This window comes from Trachurus trachurus (assembly GCF_905171665.1).
Source record: "Trachurus trachurus genome assembly, chromosome: 5".
Classification (NCBI taxonomy): domain Eukaryota; kingdom Metazoa; phylum Chordata; class Actinopteri; order Carangiformes; family Carangidae; genus Trachurus; species Trachurus trachurus.
In genome coordinates this window covers 11,591,712-11,611,919 of record NC_139896.1, presented here as the reverse complement: position 1 = coordinate 11,611,919, position 20,208 = coordinate 11,591,712, and the positions used below count along the sequence as shown (strand labels likewise).

Genomic DNA, 20,208 nt, shown 5'->3' with positions numbered 1-20,208 from the left:
GTGTGTGTGTTTACATCATTTCCCCTAAAAGGAGCGTACAGTGGACCACTGTAAGGAAATCAGTAAGACTCTCTATGCTTTCTGGGAAATTATCAAACAGGGAACATGGTTCCTGGTTACTCACATAAACTTGGCTGTAAAGTGTCTATGAAAGTTGATTGTCCATTATTATACAAAGAAATGTGGTGACAACTCAGTTCAGTGCAAAAGTATTTATTTGATAGAAATACATGCAGAATAATCACACTAAAGACAGAGATACATGTTGGCTACAATTATAAGCTGCTGTAAAAGTGATGAGATGGTGAACTTAGACAATATCATTTTCATCATCAACAGTTTCGTCTTCGCTGAAACACATGAAAACTGACAATCATTTTAAATTCTCATTCATTTACTGACTTTGACCATTAAGAACAATACATTACACTATTACATAAGAGTCAAACTTGCCTACACAATTAATAAGACAATAACTACAGTAATCAATTAGTCAATGTATATACCAAGTATAAATAGATGCTATGCGCAGCATGCATTTAATTGTGACTGTTCTGTTGAAGATCCTCCAAACTAGATGACATTACCTGACAAAATTATTCTTCATCAGGCAAATTAAAGGTCCTATATTGTGTAAAGTGAGAGTCCCAAGTTTGGTTATCTTATGTTGCATTAAGCATCCAGCTGCTATCAAAGCGCCCATGCACTGAGAACAGAGAAATATGCGTCATCCATATTCAGAAACTGAAACTTAAAACGAGCCATCAGGACTTCCTTAACTTTGTGATGTCACAGCAGGACTCACCACCCTCAGCATGGCCCAAGCTTGGCAGGATCAGTCTTATAATTGATACATTTTTATTTGATTGATCAGAAGAGAAGCTCAAGCCTTGTTTTTCTTTTTGCTATAGAGCTCCTCAGTAAAGCCTGAGAGAGATTTTGGTAACTAAGACTAGCCTATATCTTCTTATGGGGCCTTTAAAAAAAAAAGCAAAACAAACAAAAAAAAAGGGGGGAAGGTAAAATAATTTAAGTAAACGTAAATTTAAAAAATCACCCAAAAAACGTTTAAAAACAAATATTCGTCAACACTGCTAGATAAATATTACAGCTCTTTCTTAGCTCACAAGCTATTTTAGAAACATGAACCACAGTCCAAGTGTGATGCACTGTTCAAACAGCAAAGTACATAGCTGCTTGCACAGCAGTAATGTCAACACACACTACAAGCACAGAATAAGCTCTTTGCCTCTCAGATTCCAGTTCACTTTGATTTATAGTGTGACAAAAAAAAAGACACACTTTACCATCCAAAGCAGCCAAAGCAGTAACACCACTGACAATGAAACCTAAGGACAACAAGTCGACTCTCTGTCCTGCAGTGTGACTATTTGCCAAACACACTGGCTCCAGGAGCTTTGGCATCTGCAGGCTTGTCCAGGGACGTCTCGGTTCCCGTCCTCACACCGCTGAAAACTGACGGAGCCGCTTTGCCCATACGCTCTGAATAGAGAGACAGAGACAGGGACATAGACAGGTTATTTCAACTAGCTAGGTAAAAAAAATTGCACCTGGGGGTCTTTGCAGAAGTAGGTGAGGACAAAATATCAGCAACAGCTGTTTGTGTTTCACCTCATAACTGAGCTGCTCTTGTGTTCAGTATTCAGCACCACACAAACAGCAGGTTCAGTCCAGATTCCCAGTGGAACAACTGGGATTTTGGGACTTCTCCATTTCAGCTCATGTGATCTCTTTTAATCATTCAGCTTTTTACATGCTTATGTTTTGTGATTTATCTCTTAAGATAATAAGTATACACATGTAAACATAAAATTCTTCCACTAACATGTGGGACACTTTTGGGCCTACTGGTTAAGATGGATGTAATATTACTAAGTGTAGGCTATGTTTTTTGAGTTGTTACTATAGGTATGAATTATCCCAGCTGTGATGTGAATAGATTATATAACTAGGTCACCCTGCACGCTCCCCCATTTTTTTGTCTGTTTGTTTGGTGTCGTTGTTGTTCTGTTTTATCTTGGTATCGATAGATTGTTACATTCTGTGTCAGTGTGCTGTTGTGAAGTCTAAATAAATAAATAAAACACATTATTTAATTGTCATTTTTGACATACAGTAATGTTTGCACACAACAAATGTTGGCTTCATATTATAATTTTTTTTATCACATACACAAATACAGACTTAGAATCTGTGAGACAATATTTGTGTTTAAGAAAATTTGACTGACAGTGGGTGGGAGTTATTATGTATGTAGCCTAAGTGTGTGTGTCTTGTTTGGTGTGTGTGGGATAGAAGGCTAACTGCAAACACAACCAAATACCGAAGGGCAGCTGCAGATTAGTCAGAAAATGAGCATGAAGTTAATTAAAAACGGATGAAACATTATAATACGGGCAAGAATTAACTTGCTGCACGCTGGCTGTTTTGATCGTGAGTGGAAAATACTTGCAGGCTTACTCACAACGGACACACAACACTCATTCAACAACAGCCAGACGTCCAAGTGGAGAGCGGTATAATTTAAACACACGTGGTCTTTATTGTGCTACTCTGTTACATACCTTATTACTTATAAACGATTATCCTTGTTCGTAAAGTTATTTCATCATATGATTAAACAGGCAGCATCCTTCCCTGGTGGTCTAGTGGTTAGGATTCGGCGCTCTCACCGCCGCGGCCCGGGTTCGATTCCCGGTCAGGGAACACGCTTTTAGATTTTTTTTTTTTTGCACGGAAGAGCAATCTGTTTGAAGTGTTTAAAAACACCAGAAATAAAAGATCACAGGTTTAACATTAGCAGACGGTAGGGCTTCAGTGTTTCACAATGAAGATATAGATATTTTGAAAATACATGTAAAAAAATTTGTATTTAAATGTTTTATTATTAATTTAAAAAAAATCTTAAATAAATAAATGTTCAACAATCACTTAGATACATAGATAATACATTTATAATTACCATTATGTAGGCCTATTATTTATTTATGTTTGTGTGGATTTCTTTTAGTGCATCTATTGTCACTTGATTCATTATTTCATGTGTTAGGCCTACTTTTTTCTTTTTCATTTGTTTCATTCATGTAGCCTATTTGTTTACCAATGAATAAGTGTTTTTTGTTGTCTATTGAGGAAACCAAACAACACTGTATGAGAGAGTGGCATATCCACCATGTGACCATAATCAGTCTTCAGTTATGTCAGATATCAAACTGTGAAACATGACACCTGACAGGTCCAGGCGGGAATGAACTCAGAGCGTTTTGAAAGAACAGAAAGACAAAATATCTTTACGGCTGGTGTCGCTGACATCTGAGCTGTTGTCACGTCATTTGTTCTGTGTTTCTGTGTCAGAGGAAATAACACGAATAAAGGGCTTAACTTACCACACTCCACCATGACCTCATAGGTCTTACTCTTGACCTCGCCCTTCAGTCCCAGTTTACTGCGGGCTCCCTTCAGGTCCTCCGCCTTCATCGGAGGACGCTTCTTCTTCTTCACCTCGACTGGCTGGAGTTAAGTGAAGAAAGAAGGAAAGATTGAGAAGGTTAGGCGACAAAAGTAGGAAAACATAGTGCAGTAATGATTTTGTAGCGAAGCCTGTGGCAATGTGACACTAAGGTTTAAAATAAAAAGTCCAAACCGTGTATTGAGTTTGACTTGGCTTACCTGTGACATGGTGATATAACAAGGTGTATCGCTCCAACAGAGTCTCTTTCCAGTGAGACAAAGTCGCTGCTGTTTTTCTTGAGTGCGTCTTTGTCTCCTAGCAAGCCCACCACCATTATATATAGTCCTGGTCTGGACCCAGTGAGTCAGGCATACCCACTACCCTCTACCCCACTCGGTCTGTTGTCAGTGTGTATTATTAGGTGTGACGTGATAGATGGTACAGCTGGAATGGGTCTCCCATCTTTTACGATAAGCTTACAGGCCAACAGCTGATAATTCAGCCCACAACACAAGTGACTGTCTGCCTCCACCTCCCCTCTCCAACCTGGCAGAAATACCTTCTGTTTTTTGTGTGTTTTTTTTTAATGCTGTTGTGGGTTTTGGCAATAAAATGGGGCCCTGAGAGTGGCCACCACCCACCCAGCAACACCTCCATGCAGCTCCAGGGGCTGGGACTCTGCTTGTCCATTGCTACAACTTGATTTAAGCCTTAGGGAATGTGTTTAGGCATTTCCAGACAGTTAACACATGAGCCGACTAAATGAGGGCTGAACCAGGAGGAGAGCTACAAAAAAAAAGAGAACTTCCCAAATGTCTTGTCTGAGTCACAGAAAAGTCTTTTCTGAAAGGCTCATGTCAAATCCGATTCCAAACCCATGCAACATCTTGTGTTCCTGGGATAAGGCAGCCATAACATAACTTACATTACACTTACCTGTACAGTAATAATCAGGTGTTCAGTCAATTCAATCAACATTTACATAATTATTAGCTTACACATATCAAAATAGGTAGCTACAAAGAATGTTTGCACAACCCAGTATCCTACTTAGTGTAATGTCTGTTGAAATTAATGTTAATTTAAAATTTCTAGGTTCATTTGATTGAAATTAGATGATCTTTTGTTTACATTTTCTTTACATTCACTGGTTCCTTACCTGATATTTAGGGTTAGACTGATTATAGGTTAACAGTTTGACATCATAATCTGAAGTTGAGATGTTGACTGTATATTGATGGACAAACTGACTCACTACTTTAAAAAAGATAAACTCAAACACACATGGAGAATCCAGAGACCTATGAATCTGCACCCACAGCCAGAGGTCACAGTCACTATTTTAGCCAACTCTCGATTTGTCATAACTTGTTTGTCCATCCAGGTGCTCAAGGTCTTTAAAGGTCATGAGCATCTCTTTGCAAATGCGTTTACTTTCTCTCAACCTAGACAACTGGATGACAACCTGTAGTTGGGGTTTCTTATGTGACTACACTACTCTTTGGGGTGGAGAAAAAAAAACACAACAAATTATAGCTATCGATCGTGTGAGGAAGAAAGGCGTGAACTCGGCGCACAGTTAAAAGTGAGGCCTGGGCTGGGAAACAAGTGAAACAGTGAAGCTGATCATGAGACAGGATGTTATACATGTGTTGAAGAAGAGCCTCTGACTCCTGATGCTAAATATGTGTCTGTGTGTTTCCTATTTGTAAACTTTTAATAATAAGAAGCTACGTCTATTCCTGGACACAAAATCATGACTGCAGGTCCGCGAGCGCGAGCTCCAGTTACCACTATTCAGGCTTGGGCCGCGTGCGTCATGGCGCTACATCCTCAACACACGCGCTTATTTTTACTCTCACACTCCTCTTCAAAACATCTCCGTCAATCGGGTGGCCTTGCTTCGTTTAGATTCTCATCCGTTATTGACCTCACGCATCTTCCCTGGTGGTCTAGTGGTTAGGATTCGGCGCTCTCACCGCCGCGGCCCGGGTTCGATTCCCGGTCAGGGAACTTAATCTTTTCCCCTCCTTCACAAGATTGTTAATACAAATTCACCATCAACAGAAATAAGACTGGCTCTTGGCATAGTGTATCAGATACTTTATTGGAAAAGCAGTTATGATAATTTACCTCCACCACTTGCCTTTTTATAACTCATCTACTACTTTAACTTTGCGAAATACTCAATGTCCTCTTTGTCCTGGTTGAGCTGAGCCGAGTTACCATGCCTGCATGCTGCTGCTGCTGCAAGATGGTGTGCTTTCGCCCCCCTCTCCAAAATGCTCGCTCATTTATTCCCTGCCAACATGCCAAAAACATCACGATGAACTCATCACCAGCAACGTAGTCATTGCAGTCACAGTTTATGTCACTCTCCATTAACTTTTAGGAGAACCAACCAACAGGCACACCAACTACACGCACACACACACACACACACACACACACACACACACACACACACACACACACACACACACACACACACACACACACACACACACACACACACACACACACACACACACACACACACACACACACACACACACACACACACACACACACACACACACACACACACACACACACACACACACACACACACACACACACACACACACACACACACACACACGCATTCAGCACATCCAGCCAGTGCACACAGGTATACTGTGTATATATATATACTGGCATGTACACATAAGACACACACACACACACACACACACACACACACCCTTTTTCTGGTCCGTCTGCTCTACAGTCACTTAACAGTTTAGAGGTCTATGCATGTCACATTCTTAACATCAGAGCCTGCTGAACGCTGCTTCTTGCCTGAAGATCTGAAGCTCTGGAAAAAAAAAAAACCTTGAAGAAACAAAAACAAAAAAAAAACACAAACTAAGAAACCAAAACCAAACAAAACACCTGCTGGTAATTTGACTCAGGCACATTATTGTAACAAAATAAACACAGAAAACACAAAAGGAAAGATGAAAGCTATGATAAAATGGGAAATTGTGCAAGAAATGGTTCCCATATCTACTCTCCATGTTGGAGTGGAGGAATAAAGAACACTTTTGGAACGAGCATAGTCACCTTTTTGGCCCAAAAACAACAGTAAAAACATCCACAAATAAACCCCCCAACGACTGAAAATTAGACAAAACTACCGTATTCAAAGACAAAAACACACAGTCAGAGCACATCAGTAACACACACACATTCACTCAGACGAAGAAACAAACTGCAGTCCTTTTGTGTGTACAGACGTGACACCGACTGAGCTGATACGAGGATGCTGTAGTGTGGTACTTGCAGTCCTATAGGTTAAACAGTTGAAGGGACTCGACCAGCAGAAGATAAAGTAAAAAAAAAAAAAAAAAAAGTTAAATTGCTGCAAGCATAATTAATGTGCTCCCTCTGACACAAGTAATATTACATACAAGGTATACAGTAGTCAAGTGTGTAATTGTGCTGTAAAAGTGTTGGAGTCACATGAATACAGTGATTCAAACACTCTGACATTATGCTCCCTCTAAATTTGAGGTGTGTCTGACTGCACACACCCTCATACACTCATACTCATCCTCACACACACACACTCACTCATACATGCTAACACACTTGCAAACACAGGCCATGGTGGTGTGTGTCTGCATGAGAAAACAAAAAAGCACAATGTTTAACATGGAATCTACACTGGGTAATACAATCACTTCAGGGGACGTTGTTACAGTATAAAATGTCATCAACTGTGTGAACAGACTTGTTTGCATGATGTCTGGCTTTGTTGTTGCCATTTCACTTTGTCCAGCCCACCTGATCGTGGACACACCACCATACACACGGCCACTGAAGTCCACACAGAGTTAAACCAGTGTTACCTTCTTCTTCTTTTTCCTACTGCACTCACATTTAGGATTTAACATCATTAATGTTCATGGTAGAATTCCTTTTTCCGTAACAGTGTCTTTAAATGCAGCACTCGCTACAGGAGTGCTATAATGCAACAGTCATCCAAAGTACCAGGTTTACTGCAAAAAAAAAAATCTCCCAGTGTGTTAAATTAAATCCCAGGCTAAGCAGTTTATGCAATAGTCCCCCAGGTGACAACTGTGAGGGGAATCCAAGTATAGCAACGTCTTCTGCCATCAAAGAGCATCCTATGTTTGAAAAGAGGTTGATACTTGAACCTGTGGATGAACCAACGGGGAATGTACGTATATGTGGGCCTCTATGGTGAAGAGCTACCAGAGGAAATTAGATCGGAGCACTTTATCGAGGCACGCGGGTCAGACTGGGATCCCCATGCGGAGCTTCTTCTTCTTCACAGTCTTCATGCCAGTTAAGCGACGAACATCGTCCTCATCCGACTCATCCATTTCATCATCTGCTGAGAAAAGGATCTAAGGAACAGGAAAGAGACAGAAATAGCAGAATATCACTGGATGGATTATATCTAACACACTGTAAAGGTTCCCCAGGGCTAACATGATCAGCGGCCAATCAATCGAGGCATTCTTATTAAATTATTATTGGAGTATCCTGCAGTTTCATACATGAATACAATCCAAAATATCTACCCAACCTGTGTGATATTCTGGGCGAATAGTCATTTGTAAATCATACCCAGCCAATTTGCAGTTCTCCTGCAAAGTTTGAAGGCACATATAAGTGTGGGAAGGCTCAGATCAGTCAATTAAAGCCATTTTGGCTACTGCAATTTCTTTTATGAGCCTCCCATGGAAAATAGTCTCATCTTAAACTATGTGATAGCAGGTGAGAAATTAAACTAGTTCCTTTGAATTTATGTATTTGTCCTGAGACTTGAGAGTTAAAATCTTGTTCAGTTATACTTCAGAGATACTAATCTCTGTAATCCTCAATTACACAAAACCAGAGAATACACTTCATAAATATCCACTAAAATGTGTACAATGTCCATATAGTATCACGTGGAATGTGCCTCTGCAAGTCAGGAAGTGAAAGAAACTTGCCAGTATGCCTGTTTTCCTCTCACTACAAACATGCTTTTCAGATACAGATACTGCTGCAGAAAAGGAAGTCACAGTCATTCCCCCATAAATACAGTGAGATTCACAAAAGATGGACGAGCTAGCCAGGAGTCGAACCTAGAATCTTCTGATCCGTAGTCAGACGCGTTATCCATTGCGCCACTAGCCCGCTGTATAGAGCCACAGCTGCTGAAATGAATAGGAGTGTAGCAGCGCAGCTAGGCCCATCCCCCACTGTCAGCAGCCTGCTGAAAGCATGCTCCGCCACGGCAGCTGCTGCCGCAACTAGGAAGTTAGACCATGAGGCTGTGCTTTGTCTGCACAACTTTGAGCATTGACATGTTTAAATGCCTTAAGAATCAGCTTTTCATTTCTTAAAGTGATCTAAAAACGTAGTAATATGTCAAATTGATGACATACAACAGAATTAACAGTCTTGCTCTTTCTGCTTTCAGAAAACAAGTGAAAACTATTACATGTTCCCTGCAGCATAATCAACATTTAACATGGGTTTCCATTTCCCCCAATGCAAAATTGAATTTCATGAGTTGCCTGGACAAGGCTGAAGAAAGGAACATGTTAAATGAATCAAGGATTTAAACTTAATTTATGAATTAACATCTGTGACATTCATAAGCTCACATAATGTCTATCAGGTAAACTTCTCTCTCTTTCTTTTGCCTTCTGTCTGTAGGGACGTTCCCATTCTGCTGCACTGGTTCTTGTTTTATGTCAGTCAACAATTATAGTTTTGCCAGAGCTGTTTCCGTAGTGACGGTGACAGGGTAGGCTACAAAAACTAGGGATGTGGTAGAAAAAGCTAGGAACTGTCCGTTTTGATGCTTCAGATAAAAGATAAACCCAGTGTTCAGAGGAAGATTTACAGTCTATAGAGGGCTGCAATCAATAGCGAGGACAAACAAGGATTATCATTGGTGTGGCTTATCCCTGTTTGTGAGTGCTGAGAAAAAAGGAGGGACGAAGGCAGACATCGTTGTTGCCTTGCTACTCTTAGAAAGGTTGGTATTTGTACAATATGTTGAGTAGGTTGCATAGCTTTTGTACATAATCTCTCCCTAAATATTTCATTATTGTCTTAAAACTGAGAATGGCTCGGTGCCTGTGTAATTACCAATTTAGCCAGTAGGGGGAGACAAAAGCTCAAAATCCAGATTTAAAGATGACTTTTTTATGATGTGTTTTTGTCTTTCTTGCCTTTCTGGAGCTGAATGGGAAAATACCTTTTTCTCAGTTGTTCAGGCGGACATAGGAGAAACCTGGATGCTCACTGTTTTTGTCAAATGTTCATTTTAAATCTCAGGACTCAAGGCATGTCACTATGAAGGCAACATAACATATGCATGTATGTAGTTTATATGGATGTATATAATGTATATTTTCTTTATATCTGTGTTATATAGCTTTTTTTATCCCCTTATATGAATATCTGCGCTACTGGATACTTGAATTTCCTCTAACAACTACCTATCAGAGTTGTTATCAGCTCACAATCCTGGCCGACTGCTCAGATCACTGAGTAGAGATCTCCTCCATGTCCAGAGCTTTTACCAAATCAGGTGACATGGCCTTCAGCATCTATTCGGTTAACCCTAACCCTAACCCTACAAAAACCGAAGGACACTTAATGACAACGTTATGACATTGACATAATGTTTATGACACGTTCATGACTGTCATGTCACTCTTATGACGATACCTTCAAGTAAAGTGTAACCGAATAGTCTACTACCATATGACTTTTCTGTTTAGCTGTGCATTTTCTTAAATGTCTTTGTGTGTGTGTCTTAGTATCTATTGCTGTTTACTTTTTAATATGTTGTCATATCTCTATGTAAAGCACTCTGAACTGCTTCTGCATGATTTAGTGCCATATAAATAAATATGAACTGAGAAAAAAAAATGAATTAACAATCTGCACACTTTATATTGGTATTAGCAAATCTTAAGGCTCTTTTACACCCTCTGCAAATGAAAGCCTGTCTGAAGCCATACACCCTGACACACAGGCCGGCTGTTTATTCCTTTGTCTATTATACCTACTGGATTACCGTATGTCTCCGTAGTACAGACAGAAATGCTTTACACATACCATGTAGCAAGCCAGTAAGTGAAAGTAACTTGCAGCATGCTTGTCTTCCCCTCACCAGAAAACGTTTTTCACTATTATAATGTCTGTTTTCATAATCAACGACGAATACTGCTCATTCCTCCGGTAATACAGTGAGATTTGGAAAAGTCAGACGAGCCAGCCAGGAGTCGAACCTAGAATCTTCTGATCCGTAGTCAGACGCGTTATCCATTGCGCCACTGGCCCACCGTGCTGCAGAGTGGATGCTTTGCTGCTTTTGTGCCTCTGCACAGCTCTGCCCCTCCCCCACCCATCGGCAGTCTGCTGAAAGCACGCTGCCGCAACTAGGAAGTTAAACAAACCATGAGGCTGACCTTTGTCTGCACAACTTTGACCATTCAGATGTTAAAATGCCTTAAGTATCAGCTTAACTTTGTTATAGTGATCTAAAATCATAGTAATATCTGGCCAATTAATGAACTATAACTAGTGTTCATAACAGAATAATTTGAGCAGGACCTGCTTTCAGAAATATAATAAAACATCACTTAGATCAAGGTTTTCTGTTATAAAATGAACATTAATGAGTTCCCATTTCCCATGAGGTGATATTGAAATTCATATGTTTTTTCAAGGCTCATAATTTAATACATAAAATGACTCATTAGCTACATCTACTGTTACTTGAGGAGTCAGTTGTGTTTCCACAAACTTTAGTACAAATTTGTCTTGACTGAAGGTTGTGGCCAAAATAGAAGATGTAAAATCCACTATTTATAAGGAGAGACTGTGGGAACAGGTATTAGGTTAGTACAAGGTTATTACTGAACTCAACATTATCTAGATTTAACTAGATTGTGGCGATCACTTGGTCATTTTAACCTCTGCAAAGTGAAACAGTTTACATGTACGTGGTCATGGGCAATGTTTAACTTTTTATCTTTTACACCCACTTACAATACAAACTAGTAAAACTGCATTTGAAGGGAATCTGAACTGTGGGTGAACACAAAAATATCAAAAGCACCGAGCCAGCCAGGAGTCGAACCTAGAATCTTCTGATCCGTAGTCAGACGCGTTATCCATTGCGCCACTGGCCCCGTGATGGTGCAGCCAAACTCAAACTGGACAGGAACCACATGCCCAAATTGGACCAATACTTCCCTGCCTCATTACCCAAGAACAACATCACATGATTATAGCAGCAGTTTAAGGTCAAGTGAAACATGTTTGAATTTTATATCTTCACTTGTAACAACTGAGACAACTCGTGGTGACTAGAGATACCGATCCCGATTTCAAGTATTGAATCTGAACTTACTGCTTGTGAGTTTTTATATTCCTAATTTAGATAGTTAGTTATCCCTGCACTCAAAGAGAGCTGTCTCCAGTGGAGGAAAGCTCTTCAGTTATAACTCTTTTCTCTATTGAAATAAGTAACCCTGACCATGTTGCTACTGAAAACACAATAAACTCGTAGTAGTAGGTAAACAGCTGTTAATGCTAAACTTAGCTATGTAACAACAGCAAAATTATAAACTGAAACCTATAGTACTGATACACATCCCTCGTAGTCTGAAACACAAACAATGTAGCAATAAAAAGGCTAAGTTTATACTGTACATGTATGAATGAAAACATCACTAGAAAAATCAACTGTGTGTCTCTTCAAGTGTTAAACTTCTTACAAGAATAACACTTTGCCTTTGCCAAGGCCAAACAATCCTACAACTGACCTCTGATAATAAATAATTCTGATCTACACCAAACTGTGATTGATTTTTTTTTTTTTTAACATCGAGAGACATCCATTATTTCCTCTGAAAATGAAAATTGATTAAAAATTTCCAATGATGCCCCGTCTTGCAATGGTTAAAATCCAGGATCTTGCTGCCAGTCACCCAACCAATTCAATTATTACCTCCACTCTAACCTTTGAAGGAGGTAATAACACATGAAAAAAAGAAAAAGTTCTACAATACCACAGTGTGCACTGTACATTGACCAGTGTGTGTAATATGAGCATGACACAACAGAACAAAACAGCACAGTAAAAGTCAGTTTTTTGGATGATTTTTTTTCTCCGCAGTGTCACTATTTTAAAAACCACCACCAGTGAGTGGTTAGGATTCGGCGCTCTCACCGTCGCGGCCTGGGTTCAATTCCCGGTCAGGGAACTTGCTTTTTCATGAGGTTTAAATATGTTGCACCGCACACTGGGTTCACGTCTGTACTTCAGTCAGTACAGTACACTCACATATAAACTGTACATAGTGTATACTCAGTGTACAGGTAAGTGTCGTCCCAAATCATTTGAACCTTTTACTACTCAAATATGGAATTTAAGCTGCTGTAGGCTTCAAATCTCTGTTTTCACAAGTTTGAGAAAACTCTGGTGGTCCCTCCCCTTCAAGATGGCGACCAATGAGGGTGAGAAGTTTTCATTGTTCTAAACCTTGTTTTCTGATGGCTTCATGTACCATGAGACAATGACCCACTGTGGGAAAGCTAAATCACACTCAGAACCATACCAAAACTTGACTGCAAGATTTGTATATGTAGACTGAAGACTAGAGCACATTCAGTAACAGATACAGATTCCCTGCAGTTCAAGTTAATGATACAAAAAAAATAATTCATACCCACTACATAAAAAGTTGTACAATTCCTCCCTCTGATTCTTGTATATGCACTTTTAACCTTTTATATATATATATATATATATATATATATATATATATATATATATATATATATATATATTTATATTTAGGTATTTCTGTGTCTGTCTGTCCATCTATTTATCTGACTTGTGTTACAGTAATATGTCACGAGGTGGGGAGATATAAAGGGTGGGTGAGAAGCAGAGTTCTGCCTTTGAGTCATTTCCTTGACTTAATAAAAACCAATGATGTCTAGGCTGTGTAATTTTCTCATGCCAGTTACATTATCACAGTGACTCTTACCTCTGACTCTGAGTCATCATGGGATAGAGCTCGTCTGTAGCGCACCTTGCTGTTCCCCCGCGAGTCCTCCTCCCTCTCCTCCAGCTTTGCTTTCGTCCTGTGCTTCTTCATTAGAAAATTATCTACCACCCAGAACATGAGGGCCTGAAGGTAGCACAGAGAACAACACTGACGTGAACGACGATTCCTCATGAGGAACTAGAAGTGTTTTTTTTTTTTTTAAGTTTTCACCAAAATTATAAACATTTTATAATATTCATACAAACACAAGACGATGGGCACTGAACTGAACTTGCACAAGACACATGTAGCACCGGTGTTGCAGGTAAAACACTTTGGAGCAGCAGACTTACGTTGACGAAGAATGGAACGATGAGCATGACGATGGCCAGCTCCAGATTAGGGTTCTCTATGGATTCTCTGAGGAGAGCCAGCTGCGACACACATAAACACACACAACAAACATACAAGCACAGACGTAAGCATACACAGCAGCACAGACAGCACAACTAACCTTTAAAGGTCCAAATTTTGAATGGGGTAGTCCCTGTCTATGCAAATGAGAGGGGAGTCCACTGGAGCAAACAGCACTACCATATGTGATGATTTACACATTTGTTAAAGAGAAACCCTTTGCCGTTTGGTTATTTACTCTAACATTTCTGTAAGAGGCTTCTAGGTGCTGTACTGACCACAGTAATCTTATCGAGATAAGAATGACAACTGTAACACGACACTCATGGTTTGTGATAGTGTTGCTTCTTGGGTTTCTGTGAACCACTACGACTATTTCAGGCAGGTTGTAGCACGATGACAGCTGCTGTCAAAAGACAGATACAGTGACACACAGCAACACAGTAATTATAGAGATTGGTGATCATATCCTCTAGATGGGACTATTACAAACATCCCTGGTGGTCTAGTGGTTAGGATTCGGCGCTCTCACCGCCGCGGCCCGGGTTCGATTCCCGGTCAGGGAACACTTTAGTTGGTGTCTTTCAGGAGAATGCAGTTAGCTAAGTATCAGAAGTTCACTGTCAGTGCCAAATGGCCCACTGACAAACAGTTGCAATCCTGCCAATACCGATAATGAATGTGATGAGTCGATCCACACTTGACATACTGAACTGTCCCATGATGCATTGTGGCTCTTGTTACAGTAGCTGCTCTCCCAATATCTTTGAAATTACTGTACCAGATTTAGAAATAGCAGTTTCTTCTAAAACAGAGTGAAATTTGTTAGTCTACATGCTACATTTTTGCCATTACAAAGCTTCCAGCCTTCTTTAAAATCCCTGGTAGTCATTGCTGTTGAGAGGGAAGAATTTACTAGAAGTGTTAATTATTATCTACCAATCATGTATGAAAATTGTCAGATTAATCAGGGCATCCTTGGTGCAGGTCAGGAAAATGTTTTTGTTGCTTAGCAACAGCACAGTGCCGGTCCAGTTGGAGACAACAATGATCTACTGTCAAGGTTGACAGAAACAACCTGACCATCACTCTCATACTTCAACAGGACCTCTAACACCACTAGTGGTCAACTCTGGCACTTCACCCACTGATCTATTTAAAGGCTGGAGATTCCTCACAGCATGCCATGTACTGTCCACACGCACAGCTGTCCCTGGTGGTCTAGTGGTTAGGATTCGGCGCTCTCACCGCCGCGGCCCGGGTTCGATTCCCGGTCAGGGAACTCACTTTTTCATGAGGTTTAAATACCCTGCACTGGACACAGGGTTCACGTATGATACTACAGTCAGTACTCTCACATATAAAATATAAAGCTGTTGTAGGCTTCAAATCTCTGTTCTCACAAGTTTGAGTAAAACTCTGGTGGTCTCTCCCTTTTCAAAACATAACCAAGATGGCAAGCTTTCATTGTTCTAAACCTCATTTTTGACGGCTTTGTGTACCATGAGACCGTCCTACATGTTACCACACTCATGTTGAACATACAGGACTTGAGACAGTACATTAGCCTTGAGGCTGCAGCTGAGTTTTGATGATGAGTTTCGGTAATCAATCTGCCCTGACTTGCAATTTCTCCCCCTGTGGGACTCTCTAAGTGGTTGAGCAGGCTCTACCGTACCTATAACAGCACTCCTAATGTTGTATTTATAAATCTAAACTGCCAGAATAATTTGCATGTTTGAAAGGCAAACACAAAACCCACCAAATATTTTCAAATTTAAGCAAGCAAGGCAAGAGTTGAGAGATTTAGAAATAGCACTGAGAGAACTGAGATTTTTTTTCTTTTTTAACCTGTCAGAATTAAAAGGGTTAATAATGGCTCTGGAGTGTCCTTCTGCCCTTTTAAATATTGAGCATTCATCTCTACTTGAAAAAGAAAAAGCAATATGAATTATGAATTATGAATTAAATTCAAAGTATCACAGTTTTTTCTGACCTTTTTCCACTGGGGAATGAGGAGGACCAGCATGATAAGGACTTTCTCAAAGATCATGATGAGGATGTAGAGGATACACTGGCCCAACCACGCTGTGCACTGCACTGGCTCTCCTATACACACACACAGGAAACAGGAGACACAACATTTTCGCTTAGGTAAGAAGAAACGTAGCACAAACCATTATTAGATTTCACTGCTTCAGTGATACACAAGCTGCATTTGGACAAAAAGAAAGCACCAGCAGTGTCAGACATGACATTGCAGCACTGCAGCACTCGGGGCAGTTAGTGCCCTCCGTTGGGCGTCACGGGCGTTTTAGGAATGTGCTGGAGCTTCCACTTTACCGTTCAGACATACAGTATGGTCCTCACCATATTCTCCAAAACGCAGAGAATCCCACTGCCTCCACTCTACGATCACACTGACGATTCTCACCCCAGCATAGATCAGCAACATGCCCAGGGAGGCATCTAACAGGAAGTTAATGAGGTATCTGGAAGAGAAAGACAAGAGCATTTGAGGTTAGAGCTTTCCTGTCAGACATTATAGTGGTTCGGCTTCAAAACTTTGTGCCTAAAAAGCTGAATAATACAACTTTTCACATTCTCTTGTGATGTAGCTGTAACATTCAGAGTCACAAAGCTGAGGAGAAAAGTCAAACACATGACTGACTCACAGTGAGCAGGGGTCTTCCTCTGTCAGGTCAGACAAGTAGACATTAGCAAAGTGGATGAACAGCATCCCTATGGCCTGCTTTGAGGTATCCAGGAACCTGCAGAGAGAGAGCAAAGATGTTAAGCGTCCGAGACACTCCATTTGATTCTTTTGCAGAGACATGAATTTCAGCTGGCTCAGCTGGCTCACCAGATCCTCCAGGGTCTCCTCTCATGTTTGGGCTCCCTGAAGCGTTTCACTGTGGAGGGAAGACAACACAACACAGATTGTTTACTACTGAACCAATCACTCATACAAACACAGAGATGCAGAGAATGAATTAAACAGATTCGCAAAAACTTTCTTTTGAACTGTTAAATGACCAATATTTTATAGGTTTTATAGTAGAATATCTAAATGTATTTCTGAAAAATCTAGTCTTTGATTTGGGATTAAAGTTGATGTCTCCTTTTAAGGCAGCTCAACTAGAAAGCGAGGCATCTGAAAGTTTCTTATCTAGTCAACAGGAAGCTGAAGAGCAGCTACCTTAGCCTGAGTGAGACAGATTGCATGACACAGGCTGAATCTATGTGTATGTGTGACTGGTTTGTTGGTCGCAGAGTCACAGACTGAGAATTGAGCAAGGGGCAATATGTTGTTGGTCACAGAGGAAGCAGAACTTAAAACCTTCCCTCATATCATGTGGAGAGCAGCTGTGAAATTATGCATCAGATACACTTATTTTTACAAGTCACAGTGAACAGGAAAATAAAAAATAAAAAAACTGGGTTGACAGTTGGACCATTTTAGAGATATGGCCGTAATAACATTATGAAGATGAAGCTATTTGTCCAGATTGAAACTGAAAGCAAATAAGACCTGTTTGTGTGGCACTGCGTAGAAGTGGTTTACAGTATGCTAATGTGTGCAACCACTGTTCCCCTGGTAACAGTCTCTGCTACTACTAAATATAAGTGCAAGACAGTATCTATGGAGTTAAAGTTATGTGCTTTTAAGAAGTCATCACTTTAATTAATCCCTGTGTGTAAAGTGAGTCTGAGGGTTTTCTGCAAGAATGCTCATCACTGAAAGCAGTGAAATGCCCAACACAGATAAAGCTCTCGCTGTTCCTCACAATAGCGGCTTGTTTTCCATGACACCCCCACAGAGGAGCATTATGACAGGGAAGCTTCAGTGTTATGACATGACCGATTTACTATCATCATAGATATAGATCCTTACATTTAATGCAGCGTTTCAACAGGACATTGACCGTCTTCATCAAACAACCCCAGCTCTGTAAAGTGCTGAGGCCAAACATTTACTGAGGGCTTTTTGTATTTTCATGTGGAGAAGTTTACACTAGAAAACATGACCTCACTTTCAGCTCTGAGTGCAAGCGTGACTTCAGGCTGAACACACCCTGCACACAGCTGGGTGTGATGTGAACACAGGCGGAGGGAGGCCTCAGCCTGTACTCCTTCTGCTCACAGAGCTGCCTCCAGCTAAAAAAAACAAAAACAAAACAAAAAAACCTCTAAATTGCTGGACATTCCTCCGTGCACTGAGGCTGCTCTCATTAGGTCACACAGCCTCCAGTGCAGTGCCAGACACCGACAGATCTTGACAGACCTCGTATTTTTCTTTTCTTTGCTGGCAGTGTTTCCCTGTGTACCTGTAGGTCTGACTGTAAGCTCTACTCTAACACCACATCTTGCACAGATAAGAAAAACAAACAAAACCAAAACACATAAAGATGATTCACAGGGAGAAATTGAACATAAATGAGCTTAGAGGGCAGCTGTTGTTCAAACTGTTTCCACAGCAGAGTAGCTATTTTAAATGCACATAACAGTTTACAGATCGAAAACACTCAAGAGGAATAGCAATGATCTTTACTGTCAAATAGCTGCAGGGTATATTGAATAACTGTCACCAGAGGTAGTGTACTTTCTACAGGTACTGTTCCTTCATATGCAAATCAGTGTTGCACAAGTAAATAGGAGCTGCAGGCTCTTATTCACAGTTTGAGTGTATTTCCAACACACAGTTATTGATGTTTGCTGCAACACTAGTTTAGTTTGCCACCTGCAAAACAACGTCCCTTTGTGTAGATCTGTTTCTTATGAGGACTGCATTTTAAAATGAGGAACAAAGCAGATCCTACGCATCAGGACATGTCATAAGGCAGGAAGTACCCTCATTAATTAACAATAGAGGAAGCTACAGGCTGTGGTGTCATGTTGATCCCTGCATCTAGTCTTTAAAAGCAAGAGAGGACATTTCTACCTCACACTTGTTTCTCTACCTCTGTCCTGAACTCTGACGTGACCCTCTACTACTCCCAGCTGTGATCAATATGACATTTGATTAACTGATGAGTGATGCTATTGGATAATTGCTGGGTTACATCAGCAGCTGGTGTCAGATATCAGAGACACAGGCAGCATGCGTCCTCCCTTTGGTCATACTCACACATGAGCGTACTGAAGGCCATCATGGCGAGAAGTCCTTGCAGGAAAATCCCAAACGAGTCCATCAAGGCGCCATTAGCACACCCCCCGTTTTTAGTAGGACCTGGCGTCGGGCTGGAGGACACCGACGTGTTGGTTAAGGACACGGCGGGCATCCCTGCTCCTCCTGGACCGGCCAGTGCCACGTCTCCGAGCTGGGACAGCATGTTGTTGTTGACCCCGCTAGAAGCAGCCATGGTGGGACATATAAAGAGCTGATCGAGACTTTTAATTAAAGAAAGACAATCTGATCTGATCCGAGGGGCTTCCCAACGCTGTCCTCAGTTTCTACGGTCAGCTAATCGATGCATGGAGTAGGACAGTCTTCGGTGAAAGTCGGTGGCATCCTCTCCTTCGCAGGCGAGCTCTCATTCTCCTGTTTCAGACACCCATGATGAAGACATGGCTGGTTGTCATCTGAGAAGTAAACCGTGTTTTCTAGAAGTTATAACAATGCGCTATGTGGCTCCACTTGGGTCCAACTAACACTTTAAAACCGAGCTGCTACATTTAAAAAAAGAAAAATCAATACTGGTGTGGAGCCTCCGTGCAGCAGAGAAAACCTTCCCCGGCTCGACCCAGTATTTTCTAACCTGCGAGCTAGCATCGGTGACAGACACCCGAGTCACATAACTACTCAAACAGACAAAAGCAGGGGGATAACTTATCGGAAACGAGCTCCTCTGTGTGGGTCAACCCCGTCACAAGTTAATTTATATCCGCTTTTAAAAGGAAAAAAAATCCAGCGACTAAAACGCTGCTACTATCACACACCTAGCTAGCCGCCAAGCTATTCAGTTACATGAAGCCAACGCCAGGCTGCTAAACTCCTACTTTTTTTTTTTTTTTTTTTACACTAAAGGCATTCAACAAAACAGCTCCTGCGCCGGTCGGTTGTGACTTTTCCTCCTGCATAAACAACTCCTCCGTGTTGGAAAAATTGACAAATGAAGGAATAAAATTGCAGGTCACGGTTCGGTTTTGCGTACATCCAGCTGCTTCCCTGCCCAGCAGTGCCCACTCATGTTGACAGACGTCTGGTCACGTGACCTGCGTATCCGAGCAAGGAATTCTGGG

The 20,208-nt window shown here is 40.9% G+C and overlaps 2 protein-coding genes across 4 annotated transcripts; both read right to left on the bottom strand.

Annotated features, from left to right (window-relative positions):
- Nucleotides 1–207: 207 nt before the first annotated feature.
- On the bottom strand, nt 208–3,882 carry mustn1b (musculoskeletal, embryonic nuclear protein 1b). Its single transcript, XM_083971789.1, has 3 exons — nt 3,691–3,882; nt 3,408–3,531; nt 208–1,503 (listed from the first exon to the last, which is right to left on the bottom strand). Exons 1-3 carry the CDS (start codon nt 3,697–3,699, stop codon nt 1,388–1,390), a joined length of 249 nt encoding a protein of 82 aa, XP_083827915.1. The 5' UTR covers nt 3,700–3,882; the 3' UTR covers nt 208–1,387.
- Nucleotides 3,883–5,629: 1,747 nt separating this feature from the next.
- On the bottom strand, nt 5,630–20,124 carry stimate (STIM activating enhance). Of its 3 annotated transcripts, XM_083971787.1 has the most exons (10): nt 19,094–20,124; nt 16,829–16,877; nt 16,641–16,736; nt 16,336–16,457; nt 15,962–16,074; nt 13,905–13,985; nt 13,552–13,695; nt 7,335–7,887; nt 6,094–7,300; nt 5,630–5,889 (listed from the first exon to the last, which is right to left on the bottom strand). In XM_083971787.1, exons 1-8 carry the CDS (start codon nt 19,326–19,328, stop codon nt 7,774–7,776), a joined length of 954 nt encoding a protein of 317 aa, XP_083827913.1. In that variant the 5' UTR covers nt 19,329–20,124; the 3' UTR covers nt 5,630–5,889; nt 6,094–7,300; nt 7,335–7,773. The 3 variants fall into 3 exon arrangements, with proteins under 3 accessions (XP_083827913.1, XP_083827912.1, XP_083827914.1); XM_083971786.1 differs by having other exon boundaries at nt 6,094–7,887; XM_083971788.1 differs by having other exon boundaries at nt 6,098–7,887.
- Between the last annotated feature and the right edge of the window lie 84 nt (nt 20,125–20,208).

What these genes read in the sequence shown, in the direction of transcription:
- mustn1b (XM_083971789.1), bottom strand. An exon ending in TGAGGTCATGGTGGAGTGTG is followed by an intron (nt 1,504 to 3,407) that starts GTAAGTTAAGCC and finishes CTCTCTATTCAG; the next exon opens with AGCGTATGGGCAAAGCGGCT.
- stimate (XM_083971786.1), bottom strand. Translation starts at nt 19,328, where the DNA reads ATGGCTGCTTCTAGCGGGGTCAACAACAACATGCTGTCCCAGCTCGGA. An exon ending in AGGAGACCCTGGAGGATCTG is followed by an intron (nt 16,737 to 16,828) that starts GTGAGCCAGCTG and finishes CTCTCTCTGCAG; the next exon opens with GTTCCTGGATACCTCAAAGC. An exon ending in TCGTTCCATTCTTCGTCAAC is followed by an intron (nt 13,696 to 13,904) that starts GTAAGTCTGCTG and finishes TGCTACCTTCAG; the next exon opens with GCCCTCATGTTCTGGGTGGT.